The following is a 14,398-nucleotide window of genomic DNA, read 5'->3' as shown; positions in this document are numbered from 1 at the left end:
TGAACTGTGCACTTGGCAGTAGCAGCCTCTCTTACAAGGAACTCTTAAGCTAGTGGCCTATCTATTTTTTAATACTGTGGAGTTAGAAGCGAATGCATTTTGGAGCACCTGCTCGGCAGGGTTTCTCTCCCTCAAATACGCTATAGATTGTGCATATTTATAAATATGTGGCACAAAAAGGTGTTCGTTGTCCCTTTAGTGTCCGGTGGAAGCATTCTTTCTGAAATGAAGCAACCTCGTAGCGATGTCACCGAGGAAGGACTGCCTCGGTGCTAGTTCCAGGCACAGGATCTGAGTCACAGCTACACGGAGGAGCTCCTGGAATGCGGCAGGGCAGCACTTGTTGGCACTTCTTCGTTGGAGGTGGTGGATTTTCACCCTTGTCCAGAGACGGGCAGTGGGGAACCACCGGTGAGGTCGTGCTGCAGCACCAGGCACGTCACAAAGAAAAGAAATCCCCTTGAACGCCAGTACGGTCTGGTCTGAAATCGCCCTCGGGAGAGCAAACTTCTCCCCACCACAGGTTGCTCCTGGTGGGTTTCTAAGATGAGGTGGTGGGAGAAGTAATGGCCTTGTGTTCCCTGCAGTCTGGAGGCAGCCAAGGGAAACAGCAGGGTGAGGACGGAGGAAGATAGGGATAGTCTGTGGAACAGAAGGAGAAAATGACCTCTGCAGGTGGATGAACCTAGGAGATGTGACAGATCCCCTAACCTCGTGCTGTGTGGTACAGGGGCTGAAAGACATCTCACTGTCTGAACCTTCTCTCCCCATTCTTTGCTCTTCTTCCCCATACGCCTCGTGTGTAAGTTCAAAAGAAGGCTGCGCAGGGAGGTGGGAGCCAGGTTTCCCTTCCTCCTGGTTTTGCCAGGAATTACTTTCTGCTTTGTATTGAATTAGTTAAACGCTGATGAGAGTGGAGCCACGTGTGGGTCAGCTGCTGTGCTGCAGCTCAGCTGACAGCAGCTATCCAAGCAGATCAAACGGCCTCGGTGTCTGCTGCCTTTTCGAGGCTGCTCAAAGGGCTGAGCGGGGGGCAGTACCTTCTGAGCTGAGGGGAGGATGAAATGGAAAGCAACAGAACAAGGTATGTGGGGAGGGAAATCTCCTAAGTCACCTGCAGCTGTCAGAGAGAGAGAAGTAGAAGACTGAAGAAAGGATCTGTGGAGAGACCTGTGAAAGAGGGAAGGAGAGGGTGTGAAGAAACAGGCATGGAAAGAACAACACACAGCATAACGAGAGCAGGGAGACCACAAACAGAATAAGCAGAGCGGCAAAAGCTCAGGCAGAGGGTTTTGAAGAGTAAGAGGAACTTAAAACTAACGGGGGACGCAAAATGAAGCTGAGACAAGCTGAGCCAGAAGAGTAAAGGAACCTTGCTCAACTCTGGATCTTTAGCACTGAAAAGTCAGATGAGCAATAAAAATAGCTTATCAGCAAACTAACAGCATTATTAAATTCACTACTATGTAGGGTACTTAGTAAAAGCAGAGCACTAATAATGGCTTTCTTTCCTCAAGTGCTCAGCACAGAGGACTGGACAACACATGGGGCTACAAAAGATGCTGTGTTTACTAGAGGTAGTATCCTTGGCGAAGCAGGGCATCGCCGCGGGACAGCCAGCTGCTGGTACTTGCTTCGAAAAGAAGCAACGTTTCCCTTCCCAGTTTAAGTACCAATAGCATGAGATCCTCTTCACTTGATGGTTTCCTTCTGCTGCTCTAATCAGGCAACATCAGCGATACAGGAAACAGGCTGTCCAAAATGCTTGCTTGTCCCCCAGCATCCACAAGAAATCACCAGATACGAGTTCTTAGTCTGCAGTCTTCCCTCCTGGGACAAACACCTCTTCCCCTTCTCCCTTGTTAGGGTGTTTTCCAAAACTCAGAGCAACTCGGTAGCGTATGGAAATGAAATCTGTTCACGTATTTCATCTTCATCCACATCTTCTTCTTCATGGATGGAGTTTTCTGTCTCGTCCTGCTCAGATTCCACCCTCGTGTCGAAGAGCTGCTCTTCCAGGAAGAAGCTCCCGAAGCCGTATTCCTTCTCGTGCGCCTTTGTCTCTGCAGGCGAGACGTGGGGAGATCCCAGAACAAAACCTGCAAACCTGACGGATTTTGGAAGGGATGAGCTGGGAAGGTTTTCTATCTATTTATATGCGTACATGTATGCATACACACACTCTGTAAATGCAGGGGATGCTGCCAGTGAAGCAGGGACGTTGTGAGGACATGCCTGCAGGCCATGCTGGTCAGGGGAAATTGTAGCAGGAGCTACAGAGTCGAGCACAACAGAGAGTAAAAAGCAACAGATGGCAACGACTCTGAAGATTCATTCTTCTGCCTCGTTGTCCTTTCTGTTTTCAGTCTTCCCTATATAAGTAATTTCTGCCCTTCTAGAGGGCATCTGTACCACACTGTGACTAAGCAAGACCTGACTTCATTTTCTCATCTTGACAGTGCTCGTGGGGTAACCCAGAGTAAGCGTTTGTATCACTGGCTAGGTGGTATTTTAGCTTCTAAAAATAAATTCAAGCTGTGGAACAGTTGAGACAAAGGCTGTTAGAATTTCAGGTAAGTTGACATTGCTAATGAAGGGAAAACTGGTGGGAACTTAGCACTCCCACATTCCTGTGCTATCACCTTACTTCTGGTGCTGCTTGTGTGTTCCAGGCAAGCTGAAACTAAGCTTGCCTGCGATTGCCAGAGAATTCCTGCTTTTGGTGAACTCTGAGCTGCAGGCTGGGAATGCTGCAGCTGCTCCGAGCCAACACCAAAGCGGAGGTTTGGCTGAACACAGCGCGAGCTTAACACTGCTCCTACATTTCAGTTGGCCACACATCCTGCTTTCAGTGGACAACTCCACTGCAGATACAGCAGGGAGCTGGAGGCTTCTGGCAAGCGCACGGAAACAGACGGCAGTTCTGACACCTGGGTAAGTGTCGACAGCATCAGAGAAATGTAAGAAAAGGGAGCTGCAGCTACACTCTGCAGTTCTGGTAAACTGATCAATAATTTACATTTAGGCTTAACATTCCTGTGAGATGAATGGCGTCACCTCGCTCCCCGTGGAAGCACGGTTAGCCTACATGGGGAACAGAGCTGGACTGCCTCTGGTTTAGAGGTTTGCCTTGTGCTGAGCCATCTTTTAGTGGAAGCTTAAAGGGATGCTCAATTTCAAATCAAACTTCTGGTTCTTTTTATTTTTGTATTTTTCCAGTGAACAACTTGTAAGAATATTAACTAAATGAGGGCTAGAAAATACATGTGTCTCATTTGCGTGTCCTGTGCATTTGGTGATATTTTTTTAGAGTAGGGAGTTTTCATTTTTTGTGTCTTCAAATCATGCTACAGAATGCAAGTCTCTTAGAAAATAACAGTTTAACAGTAAATCTATATCTAAATCTAAACCTGGCAGAGAGGCTGTCTCTGCGCCCGTCCAAGAATGATGAAGGTTCCAAAATCAGTTTTAACTTGTTAGTGGTTAAATTCCAAGCTGACTGAGACTTCCTTGAAATTGTGACATTGGGTTCTGTGGCAAGGGCCAAGCCTTTGTAGCAGGCTACTAGGTGAAACCGTGCTCCTGACACCTTCAGGTGTTTGATTTTGAAGGAAATATATGGTGATTATCATTAATTCTGTATCCTGGAAGATTTTCTGGCTGCGTTTACTGGCTCTTCCCTTCACAACATGTGTTTGTCTCTTAAGCTGTATCTGGAGTAGCTCCACCACCTGCTATACTTAGGTGCAGGTTCTGGTATTTTCTCTGTATTCAGCCTTAGATATTCTACACTACTCCTGTTTCAAGCAGTAGGTTCCCTTGGCTGTGCAGAGCTGCAGTCAGAGGGCTTAATGCAGCAAATGTTTGAGCAATATACTTCAGCCTGCCCCAATTTTCCACCATGTAAAAGCGTACTGCTGGAAACGCTGAAGAAAAGGGTATTTCACTGGTTAGGCACTGGTCTGGGTCACTGTGTAGGAACTTGCAGAGGCACTGGAAGTTTTAGGGAAAGCTGTCAATACCATGAATTAGCTGTGAAATGCCGCGAAATCCAGAGCAATCTATGGTCAGAGAGGAACCAAGGGGGCTTTATACCACCAGCAAGTAATATCCCTGAGACATGGCTGTGATCTTTAGTGGGATTACTTAGGGGGGTAAAGCTACCCCCACATCTGACTGCGTGCAAGATGAACTCACCTAAGCAGTCTGTGGGCCTGCTGTCTAACAGTGTCTGAGCAACATGCTTCCTCTTTCAGAAAAGCCAAATTTTCTTACCGATGTGGGGACTGGAGTTTGGATACTGCCAGCCATGATGGGAAGTCAGGGTTCCTGCAGAGCGTGCGTAGCTCCTCCAGAGCTCTGATAGTTTCTGCTTCACCTTGTTCTCGGTATTCTTCTTCAGTAAGCCATCTAAACATTAACTTTCTTGATTGCAAGCGGTTCCTCATTTTTCTAAAATGAAATGAAATCAATTAGCGTTTCTGCAGTCTTCATAATTATGGCCCATCATTTTTCTCTACTGGCTGCTATTAACATGCATTAATCGTGACCTTGGAGGTCTTTTCCAACCTTAATGACTCCCTGTTTATCCTCGTAAGAGGAAAAGCTGCATACTTGCATTAAAATGAAAACGTGAAGACAACAGGTTTCGTGTTTGCAAGCTGCTTACTCTAGGTCTTAGCCAGCCTTCCAGAGAATGCTGCTTCAAAAGAGCTTTGGATCAGGTCCTTACTGTGTACGCACGGACTGTAATCTCAGAATTAAATAGATGTCTACTTGCTCAGCCATTTTTAGGTGAAACATGCAAAATGTGTCTACGCAGAGACATGGGATGAATCAAAACCCCGTCTGCATATGTAAATTTAAAGATAAGCAATGCTCTAAGTCTGTTATGAGTTGTTCATGTTGTTTACTAGATCGCTTCTCTTAAATCTTGCTTTAAATTACAAAACTGAGTAGTCTGAGGCCAAAATGTTTACAATCTGATGTTTTTTTAGCTGCTGCATAGCGATGTATAATATAATTAGATATCAATTAGAAAGTGTGCCATGTTCTGTTCCCTTCTGTCGACTGCTTTCAATTTAAATGTTGTGATGAGTTAAGATAAGCAAGGGCTGGATGCCCATAAAACTTTCAGCTCTGTATAAAAACACCTGCTCCAACCAGCAGCGTTCAACTTTCCTCCTTATTTCCCTGTAAAGCAAGAATGAATTACAGCCCCGGTCCAGGTCAAATGGCAAAAGTCTTGCTGGCTCAGTGGAATCCGTATTGATCTTAATAATTAATGCAGGATTCTTAATTTTGATATATCTGCTGCTCTTAACGGTGTGTCAGGCATCGTGGCCTCACCACTTGGGGCAACTTGTTTAGTGCTTCAAAACAGGAAAAAGAAAAAAAAAAAAAGCCTTTTTATTGTCTGAAGAGAGATTTGCAGTGCTCTATTTGTAGTGCTCTATTTCAGACAATGCGTCAAAGACTAAAAAAGAAATTGTTTCTTATTCTTCTGGCTATGCTGGTTCTAGCCTTGGCCTCCTCCTGGCTCTTTGAGGTTCAGCAGTAGGCCACAGCTACAGACCAGGCCACACTAAAGGGTTTTGATCTGGATGTCATCGCTGAAGGTACCAAGCAGCTGTAAATTGTGAGGGCTTTTTAGGATCTTCATTTGAGTGTTACATCTGCGATGAAAAATGTGTTACATTCAAGGATGAGCAAATGTGTTCTTCCCATATTACTAACAAAATACTTAGCACAGTAGGATCTGTGAAAGCAGTTCCAATCCCAAATGCCACGACATAAAGGGGGGCACTGGGAATATGGGAGGGAGAACGTCCCGACAGGGATAACTGATTGCTTGCATCTACTGAGGGTAGATATGTACATCTGTGATGATAACCTTGAAATATTCAAATCAGTAGGAACCCATATTTTGGTGAAAATGGGTTTTTAGTCTCTGAATTCTACACTGACATTGAAAGCCATCTGGCCTACACAGGACAGTTGGTTTTTAACGTACACTTCCTAGGTGGTGGGTCGCTTTTATCACAAGAGATTCAATACAAGTTACCTGCAGATTTTCTCACAATGTGTGAAACCAAGGTGGTATTGCTGCAGTCTAACCAAACAGATGTTTAGGTTGCCATATGCTGCAACTAGAAGGTGCTACATTTGTACTTAAGAGCACCCTCACATTTGTCTATCAACCAAAATTCATGTTTGTAACTGCCAAATGGAAAGTAATTAAATTCCTGTGTCTTATGGATTTAAACCTTCCCTATTGTAGCTTTATATTTGGAAAAAAAGAAAAACAAAACCAACAAAAAGACAAAACCTAGCAAAAGAAATTCACCAGTTGTTACCAAAGTGTAAGTTTTTTTTTCATTATTAGCCTCTAATGTTTCCTGGTGGTAAAGGGACCCGGACGTTCCCGAATACACACAAACCTGGCTATGTGACAAGCAGCACCGAGGGGATAGCACAGGCCTTTTGAGCAGAGGCTGACTGCTATTATTGCATATGCAACGTGAGGTATGGTGACACCGCGGTAAATCAAGACAGAGGCTGTTAATTGCAGCGTCCACGTGAACAAGGTTATGCTCAGTTCACTGGTAAGCGGTCCGTGCTGATAGCACGCGGCAAAGCTGCTCGTTCCAACAGCCAGAAAATACCCTGTGGAAAGAATGACACGGAGAGAAAGATGAGAACTACTCGTATAAACTGTACGAGGTTGGTTGACAAAGCTTGCAACTGCTGTAGTACAACCTGCTCTTTCTTGTGCTGTCTTACGGGTACTTGCACTGCATTTTATGAGCTTTGTGTTTTAGTAGCTCACGGGGTGATCTGTGAAGAGCCGCTGGGTAACGCTGTAGGAGCTGCAGTGCAAGAACCTCGAGGCAGGTGCCAGACCAACAGATTTGCCAACCCCTGCAGTTAGCAATTTGTGCGTCCCGTTCCCAGATTCAGCAAAATAAAAACCATCATAGCTGCCCGTTCCCTGTCACGGGGAAAGTGTACGTGATGACAAATCAGTGAAAAAATAATGCAGGCAAAATCTGCTGGTACAGCTGTTACTGGCCCACTATACCAAACTCTTTATTTAATGATACAACGTGAGTAAATGCTCACTGAGTACATTAGGAACCTTTGGAATGTTACATCATCTCTGGCTCAGGAGAAAAAAGTAATCTATAAAGGAGCTGCTTGACTTTTTTTTTTTTTTTTTTTTAATAGATGGGTATTCATCTAACCACTAAATTATCAAAAAATGCACTGCGGATTTTGGTTTAATTTTCTTACCCAACAAGTATTTCCTGTGTTCGGACCACAACCACTCCATATTTTCTTTGAAACAGAAAATAACATAGAGAGAGGACATCCAGCAGCCACTCATTAATATCCAGAAGGTGCTGTGCTGAAAATTGACAAAAAAATAAGTGGGGAAAATACAGAAATCTGTCAGAATCAGGACCATTGTGTGCAAGTGAATTGACAGGCAAAACCAGATGTGCTATTTGGTAGTCCTGCAGGGTTTCTGATCTGTGTTGGACTTCCACTATGCTTCTGGCAGTTCCCATCTGCCTTGTGATGAATTCTCTGGTGAATGGCAGAGAATCCATCCCAGTTGCCACTAAAATTGCACACTGGAACAGGCTCCCCAGGGAAGTGGTCACTGCACCGAGCCTGTCTGAATTTAAGAAGAGATTGGACTGTGAACTTAGGCACATGGTCTGAACTTTTGGGTAGACCTGTGCGGTGTCAAGAGTTGGACTTGATGATCCTTAAGGGTCCCTTCCAACTCAGGATATTCTATGATTCTATGATTCTATGAAAATTACATTCTGATTTACAGTGATTCATATTCTTAAAGCTAAGCTTAGCTCCAGTCCAATAAAAATAATTTAGGTTTTGGAATAAACTTTTATCCTACATCAACAATCTCCTGTTAAACTCAGGAGCAGCTAATTAGAACTTGATTCTGACTTAATTATATTCACTTGACTCCTATATCCATTTCAGGGGAGCTACCTGGCCACAAAAACAGAGCAAGGTCAGAATCTGGCCTTGGACTCTTGACTTCCTTTATTATTATTATTATTATTTGCAAATGTAGATTTACCCTTGGAATAAATCTTTTCAGCGTCAACAGGACAAAGACTAGCAGAGCAAGAACACCCAGTATTGCTCCAGAAAGGTAAAAGAACTTGGTATTCCTGTAAAAGAACAAGAGAGAACACGGTGAGAAGTATTTTCTAACTTGTAATTAGTTAAAAATGCCAACATTTGTAAAGATAGCAGTAATCTTCGGGAAGGACTTAACACAGCTGTAAGTCAGAGGTGGTAGTTACATGGTTAACAGGTCTGGTTTAGATTTTAAATTCATACACAATAAAATCCCAACAAATGCTATACAATGCACTGGAATTGTTACACACTAGAAGGTTTTTAAATTATTTTTTAAACACTCATGCTTTCTGGTTTTATTGACTTGCTAGTTGCTTTATTTTCTTGTACATAGCAATGTGGTTCTGTACTGTAAGAACACTTATTTTTTTATTTAAAAGGAAAAAGCAAGTTTTTCTAAGCTTATGCATTGGTAAAAATCTGATTTAAAAATATAATTTAGTTAACTCTTAAAAGAATATAAAAAATACTGCTGCTCTGCTTGTTTTAAAGGTGCCTCCTGACAATTAATTTGTGACTCATTTTGCTTTGAAGTCATGGGCCAAGTGTTTTGCTCTAACAGTAAGTATCCTCCCTGATGAGCTATGCAAGACACGCATCAAAAGAACAATGAGGAAGGGTTGGCAAGAAGGTGGAGGCAGACCAGGCCCCAGGTGACCTCATCCTAAGCATTTCTTCCTGCAGGAAGGCATCATTTTTGATGCATGCGACATCCTTTAGCATTCAGCCAACCTCCCCCGTCCACAAAAGGGAGAGAGGATTGTTCTGAATCCACACTTGCTCGCTGCTGAGGATTGTCCTGGTGTTGCCCAGTGCAAGATGCAGCTACCTGACAAATGCTCCTAGGTGTGTCACAGTCTGTCCAGGCACAAACGGTAGGAAGTATCATTAATTTTAATATATGTTTAAATATACATCCAGTTTTCTTATTTCACTTTCCCAGACAATCGTGTCTCCAGCTCAGTAAAACAGACCAAAGATGCACAGACTTTGGGAGAGAAGGTGAAAACACAGCAACTCGTACTCACCTGCTCAGACTGTGTGCAAAATGGAACAGAAAAATTCCAGCTACAAACAAAAACAAGAGCTTTCCATCTAGCACTAAAAAAGGGGAAAAAAAGACAGAAATGGACTTTAGAGTTATACAATCTAAAGCATTGGTTATATATAAAAGATTAGCAGAAAAGTGCCAAGCTTCTTAAAAAGAGATGGTACATTCAGGTGCAGTGACAATACCAACCTAGCTGTAATCTGAACTGAAAGCCTCCTTACTTACTTTCTCGTTTCACACTCACGATGTACAGTTCTTTCTCGTGGGGCTGTATTTTGAAGCAGATATCCTCTCCATATTGTTTTATTTTTAGGAAAGTTTCTGTAGATGTCTCTGGTTTCCAGAAGATTTGAACAGCACACGCAGCAAACTCAAAGACAGTTTCTGAGTTACGACAGTTGCTTTTTTCTGAAGTAGGCACAAACCTGAATGTTTCTGTGCTGTTGATTTTTACCTAAAATCAAACAATAACAAAATACATAGAGGAATAGCTCAGAATCACTGCTTTTTTTTTGTTGCTGCTTTTTCTGACACACAGCATCTATGCCATACACATGCTAATGAGGCTCACCACGGAAAGCTAGAGAACATAATGGTACTGCAAATTTAAGTTGTTTAATACCGGTTATTTAGTGTATGCAATTAGTTGTTTGGGCCTTACAGCATGCTTCAGAGAAATCCAGGTCAGCAAAGGTCTATCTAAGGGCCTCAGTCCATCCACAGGCCTCTGGAGGGTTGGTTTTACCATGAAACTTGCCCCCGCACAGATTTCTAACAAAACTTGCAGTATTTGTGTGACTGCTGTTTCTTTTGTGGAGATCCATACTCCTTCCCATTCCCCTCTTTAACCCTAAGAAATAGTACTTGCTTTTCTTGTAGATAATATTTATGTTAGGGGCAGATGAGAGAAGGGAAAACAAAAGGCATCATAACCAGAAATGTAAATACAGCACATTCCTGTTCCTTAACCTGGTGTTTCTTGCTAGTTCCTAGCACACCGCCATTCCATAGTGTAGATGTCCATCTGCTGAGATGGGGTGATCTTGCTGAACGTTATATTGCATTGTGAGCTCTTGATCTGGGCATATTAGACAACAACAAAAAAAACATTTATATAAAAAAAAAAGTGATGCCATAAATAAACCAGGCTTCTACTGGGGAGGAGGCAACGCATCAGCAAGCCATTTGTTTTGGGAGAAATCTTGACTTCCTGCTTTTAAGCATTTCCTCCAGGAAAGCTTGTGTTGCTGTTGGAGGCCTCTACCACCTGAAGCCTGCCACCATTCATAAAAACATCTGCAGCCTGTTCCCAAGGGAAAAAGTCGTGGGAACGGACAAAGAGGTGTTCCACTTCCATATCTGAGAGCCAATTCCTCCGACAGACACAGAGTAGAACTATTTACTTCCCTTGACCAGCAACATTCTTCCCAGGAAAAAAAAAAGAACAGAACAGACACACTCAGCTTGTTCCTTAACCTGTTACTGCTTCCAGTGTTAGGAGACTTTGATATTGTTTTGCTGATCAATAAACACGTTTCTTTTAATATGACCCTCTGTGCTGAACAAAAAAACAGCAGCAGCACATTTCTAGTTTTCAGGGTAACGATCTGACACATCTTTAGTTCTTATACTGTGGATGCTTATACTCTTCCTCATTCCCCTCCTGAACAGCAATTCTAATTTTTATGGTTCTTGTAGACAATAATTCAGTCTTCACGTTAGGGACAGAAGAGGGATGATGCAAGCAAGCGGTTCACAGAACTGTGGTTTATCCTCAAATTTAGAAGCTGCATAAAGGTGTCATGATGCAAAACATTTCTTGCTGAGGTTAACAGCAGTCCATTGGTTGGAAAGATGTGCATCAAAATAAGATGCAACACTAAGTTAATGTTTGTTTGGCATCCTGTTGTAACACTGTAAGCCTGGCTGATGTCCTTTTAATAAAGGGACAGCAAGCTTCACCGCATACAGACTGAAGGATCACAGTGCTGTATTTTTATCATGCTCCTACCTGATCCTGCCAGCTGGACGTATACTCAGCTGGAAGAAGTTCATGTGAAGTGTAGGGTGTATCTGGATGACCCCCAAAGGGACTCTTACCTCTACAGTTGACCAAATGTACTGTAAGTGCAAGGTTCTGTTTTGCACGTAACAATAGCAGTTTTCATCCCATTTCTGGATGACATCCCCTTCTTTCAAGACGCTACAGTTTTCACCTGGGGAGGGAAAGTTAACTTTAAATACGTATCAAGGACAAATGTGTAATTTTCCTGCCTTTTTTGGTATATGCTGAGGGAATCACAAGCAATTTGCAGATAATTGAACGTAAAAACTATGCTGCAGGGTAGCACATTCAATTTGATTTAGACAAAAAAAAAAAAATCAAATGACACTTCTAATCAAGTAATTCAGGCTCTAAAATAAACAGTAACACCTTGGGGGAGAAAAAATTAATCTAGGGTGAGATTTTTTTAAAAAATGCAGTCAGTAAAAGCTTGGCATCTCTATCCACGTTTTGATGGCACAGGAATCGGGCCTCTGGGCCAAATTCCCTGCTGGCACGAGTGGGCGTAACTCCACTGTAGTCGGCGCTTATACCAATGGTGAATGCAAGTGTGGGAGTCTGAGCAGGTAAACAGGCTCACATATTAAAGAGTCATTCAGCACATGACACTGCTGCTGACTACAGAAATCGCACCCATCTCCCCCCAGAACGGTTCGGATGTCAAATATCCTAACTCCTCAGCTTGTACCTTTGGCATCGTTTTCCCTGCCACGGTCCAGGCACTACCCGTTAGGATGGCAGCTGCACTGACAGCGTGCCAGAAGCCTCAGGACATGGGTTCGGGCTGGTGAAACCCTCCTGAGGTGCTGGGGACCCCCTAGGATCCTCGCCGTGAGGCTGCACCCCTCAGCAAAAATGCACCTGAAAGAGGATTTCTGCAGCCAGCCCTCGCGCACAACCTACATTCCTGTCTCTGTGGATGTGTAAAATGTGCCCTACAGTGCTCCAGGAACATAATTAAAGAGCAGAATAAAGGAAATTAATACAGATCAGAAGAGAGGGAATCATCTGGCTCGCTGAGCAAACAGCGCAGGTCCCAGCCCAGCTCAGCACTCGCTGCCACAGCCCTCACAGCGCAGAGCAGCAGCACGAACGCGTCCAAAACAGACGCGATCTGGACGAGAAAACGCTTTTTGCAGGTCAAAACCTGCCTCGTCTCTGTAAGGCAGCTCAACCTAGCCTCAATTACCTGTTAAACGATTTAATTAACGCACCGCGCCCCCGGCCCCCCCTGCCCCGACCCCCCGGGCCCTGCCCGCCGCGGAGCTCCCCTCAGCGGCCCCGCCGCCATCTCCCGCCCGGCCCCGCCGCCCCCCGGCGGGCTGAGGGGAGCCCGGTACCTGCCCCGGTACCTGCCCCGGCCCCGGCCCCGGCCCCGGCCCCGGCCCCGGCCAGCACCGCCAGCACCCCCAGCACCGGCCCCAGCCCCGGCAGGGCCCGGGGAGGCCGCGCCGGGGCCATGCGGTGGCTGCGGCTCCGCCTCTCCGGGGCCCGGCCCGGCCCGGCCGCGCTGGGGCCGCCCCTTGGCTCCCCGGGGCTGGGGGGGGAGCCCTCGGGCTCTCGGCTGGGTTTTGTGGCGAGGACAAGCTCCGCAGTCAGACAGCCCCGGCCGTAAATGTTTTACCAGCAGGGCCTGCAGTGCCCTTGTTGAGCTGCTTAAGAGCTGAGGGACGCTGGGTGTAATGCTGAGCACTGCCCGGCTGCTGACACCGTTTGCCACACACAGCCTGGTGCGAGGCTCCCCACAGCCCTGCCAGCTTGGGTGCTGCTCTGAGGAGCCATCACCCCCTGTCCCTGTCCCTGTCCCTGTCCCCATCCCCGGGGAGCAGGCACCCACCAGGTGCTGCTCGCCACCCTCTTTCAGCCTCCTGCTCCCAGCTGGAGCTGGCAAGGGTTGAGTTCCCAGCTGTGCCACCAACACCTCATTCTGTGCTCCAGATGACTCAGGGCACTTACCCTGATTATTTTTTTCCCCTTCCCTCTCCTGACATCACCAATCTGTGGGTTTTCTTGGCAGTTACGGGGCGGTCTACCTGCCTTTGGCCGGGCCGAGTGGCTGCAGGCTTGTGAAGCGATGGCATTTCTCCTTCCCCAGGCCGGCCCGTGGGCGCTGGGCTGTGGCATCCGCAGCAAAGGCAGCGGGATCAGCTGCTGGAGACCCGTAAGCCAGGTACTTCGTATCTGGTTTCCTGGAAAAGAAGGGAAAAATAGAAAACCAGGCGGCCTTTGTGTCTGCAGCTTTCCCACGTAGTCAGGATAACACAACGCCTATACGTGCCTGAGCGTATTTCTGTTATTTTTTCCCTTTCGTTGACTCAGGATGAAGCACTCCTCTGTTCCCTCTTACATAGTTTCATGTGTTTTGGCGGCTTCTGTTGAATGTTTATTCCGGTAATGCAAATAATTTGTGTGCCGTAAGTGCCCTCGCAAACAATGCAATTTATTATCAGGTACATTATGTTGTCGTTTTATTTGATGTAAATGGTCTCTGAGAGTTAAAATTAGACAGAAGAGCCATTTGAGACTATTTTGTTCATCTCCAGCTGTTTTTTCAGGAGTGCATTAGTTTGAAGTATTTCACTGGCAAAATACTGTGTTATTTTTTGGGGAGCAAAACTATTTACAAAAGATAAGTATAGCTACTTATTTTTTCCAGTAGTTTTATGGTAATCTCTATTTTATTTGACATGTATAGATACTGAGCTAGGTGCTGCTCTACGAGGGATATTTATCTCTCCTAAACTGCTCCAGGCAGTAGATAATCTTTTACGATCTTTCTCCAGGCCAAGCTCATAAATGCACAATGGAAATGGATTTTGAAAGGTTACCTGTGTCATATTTTACTGATTAGGCAAAAGGGCCGTAATTTTTGCATTATGCTGTTATTTATGTTGTTTTTTTTTTCTTAAACCTTTGCATATTTAATCTGAGTGCAGGGCACTTACTGTAGCCACCCATGCTTTGAAAAACCGAAGTGCCAGAACACGTTTTGCTGTTCTATCACTGCTGGGGGGTCAGGCAACCCAAGGCAATCCCGCTGTTTTGAGGTGAAGTGCTCTGAGTAACGCGGCTCTTCCCGTTTTGTGTGCAGCCTTCCTGGCATT

General features: G+C 45.0%; 1 protein-coding gene across 1 annotated transcript; it reads right to left on the bottom strand.

The window, feature by feature from the left end:
• Positions 1–571: 571 nt before the first annotated feature.
• NEMP2 (nuclear envelope integral membrane protein 2) lies at positions 572–12,665 on the bottom strand (the record flags this gene model as incomplete). Its single annotated transcript, XM_032189957.1, has 9 exons — positions 572–2,107; positions 4,276–4,452; positions 6,441–6,666; positions 7,294–7,408; positions 8,114–8,207; positions 9,207–9,279; positions 9,455–9,683; positions 11,330–11,445; positions 12,647–12,665. Coding segments are annotated over 9 exons (1,275 nt in total), but the record flags the coding sequence as incomplete, so codon positions are not given.
• Between the last annotated feature and the right edge of the window lie 1,733 nt (positions 12,666–14,398).

The sequence above is a fragment of the Aythya fuligula genome, chromosome 6, assembly GCF_009819795.1.
Source record: "Aythya fuligula isolate bAytFul2 chromosome 6, bAytFul2.pri, whole genome shotgun sequence".
In the NCBI taxonomy this organism is placed as follows: domain Eukaryota; kingdom Metazoa; phylum Chordata; class Aves; order Anseriformes; family Anatidae; genus Aythya; species Aythya fuligula.
Note: the sequence above shows the minus strand (reverse complement) of the source record. Positions and strands in the feature narration are given on the sequence as shown.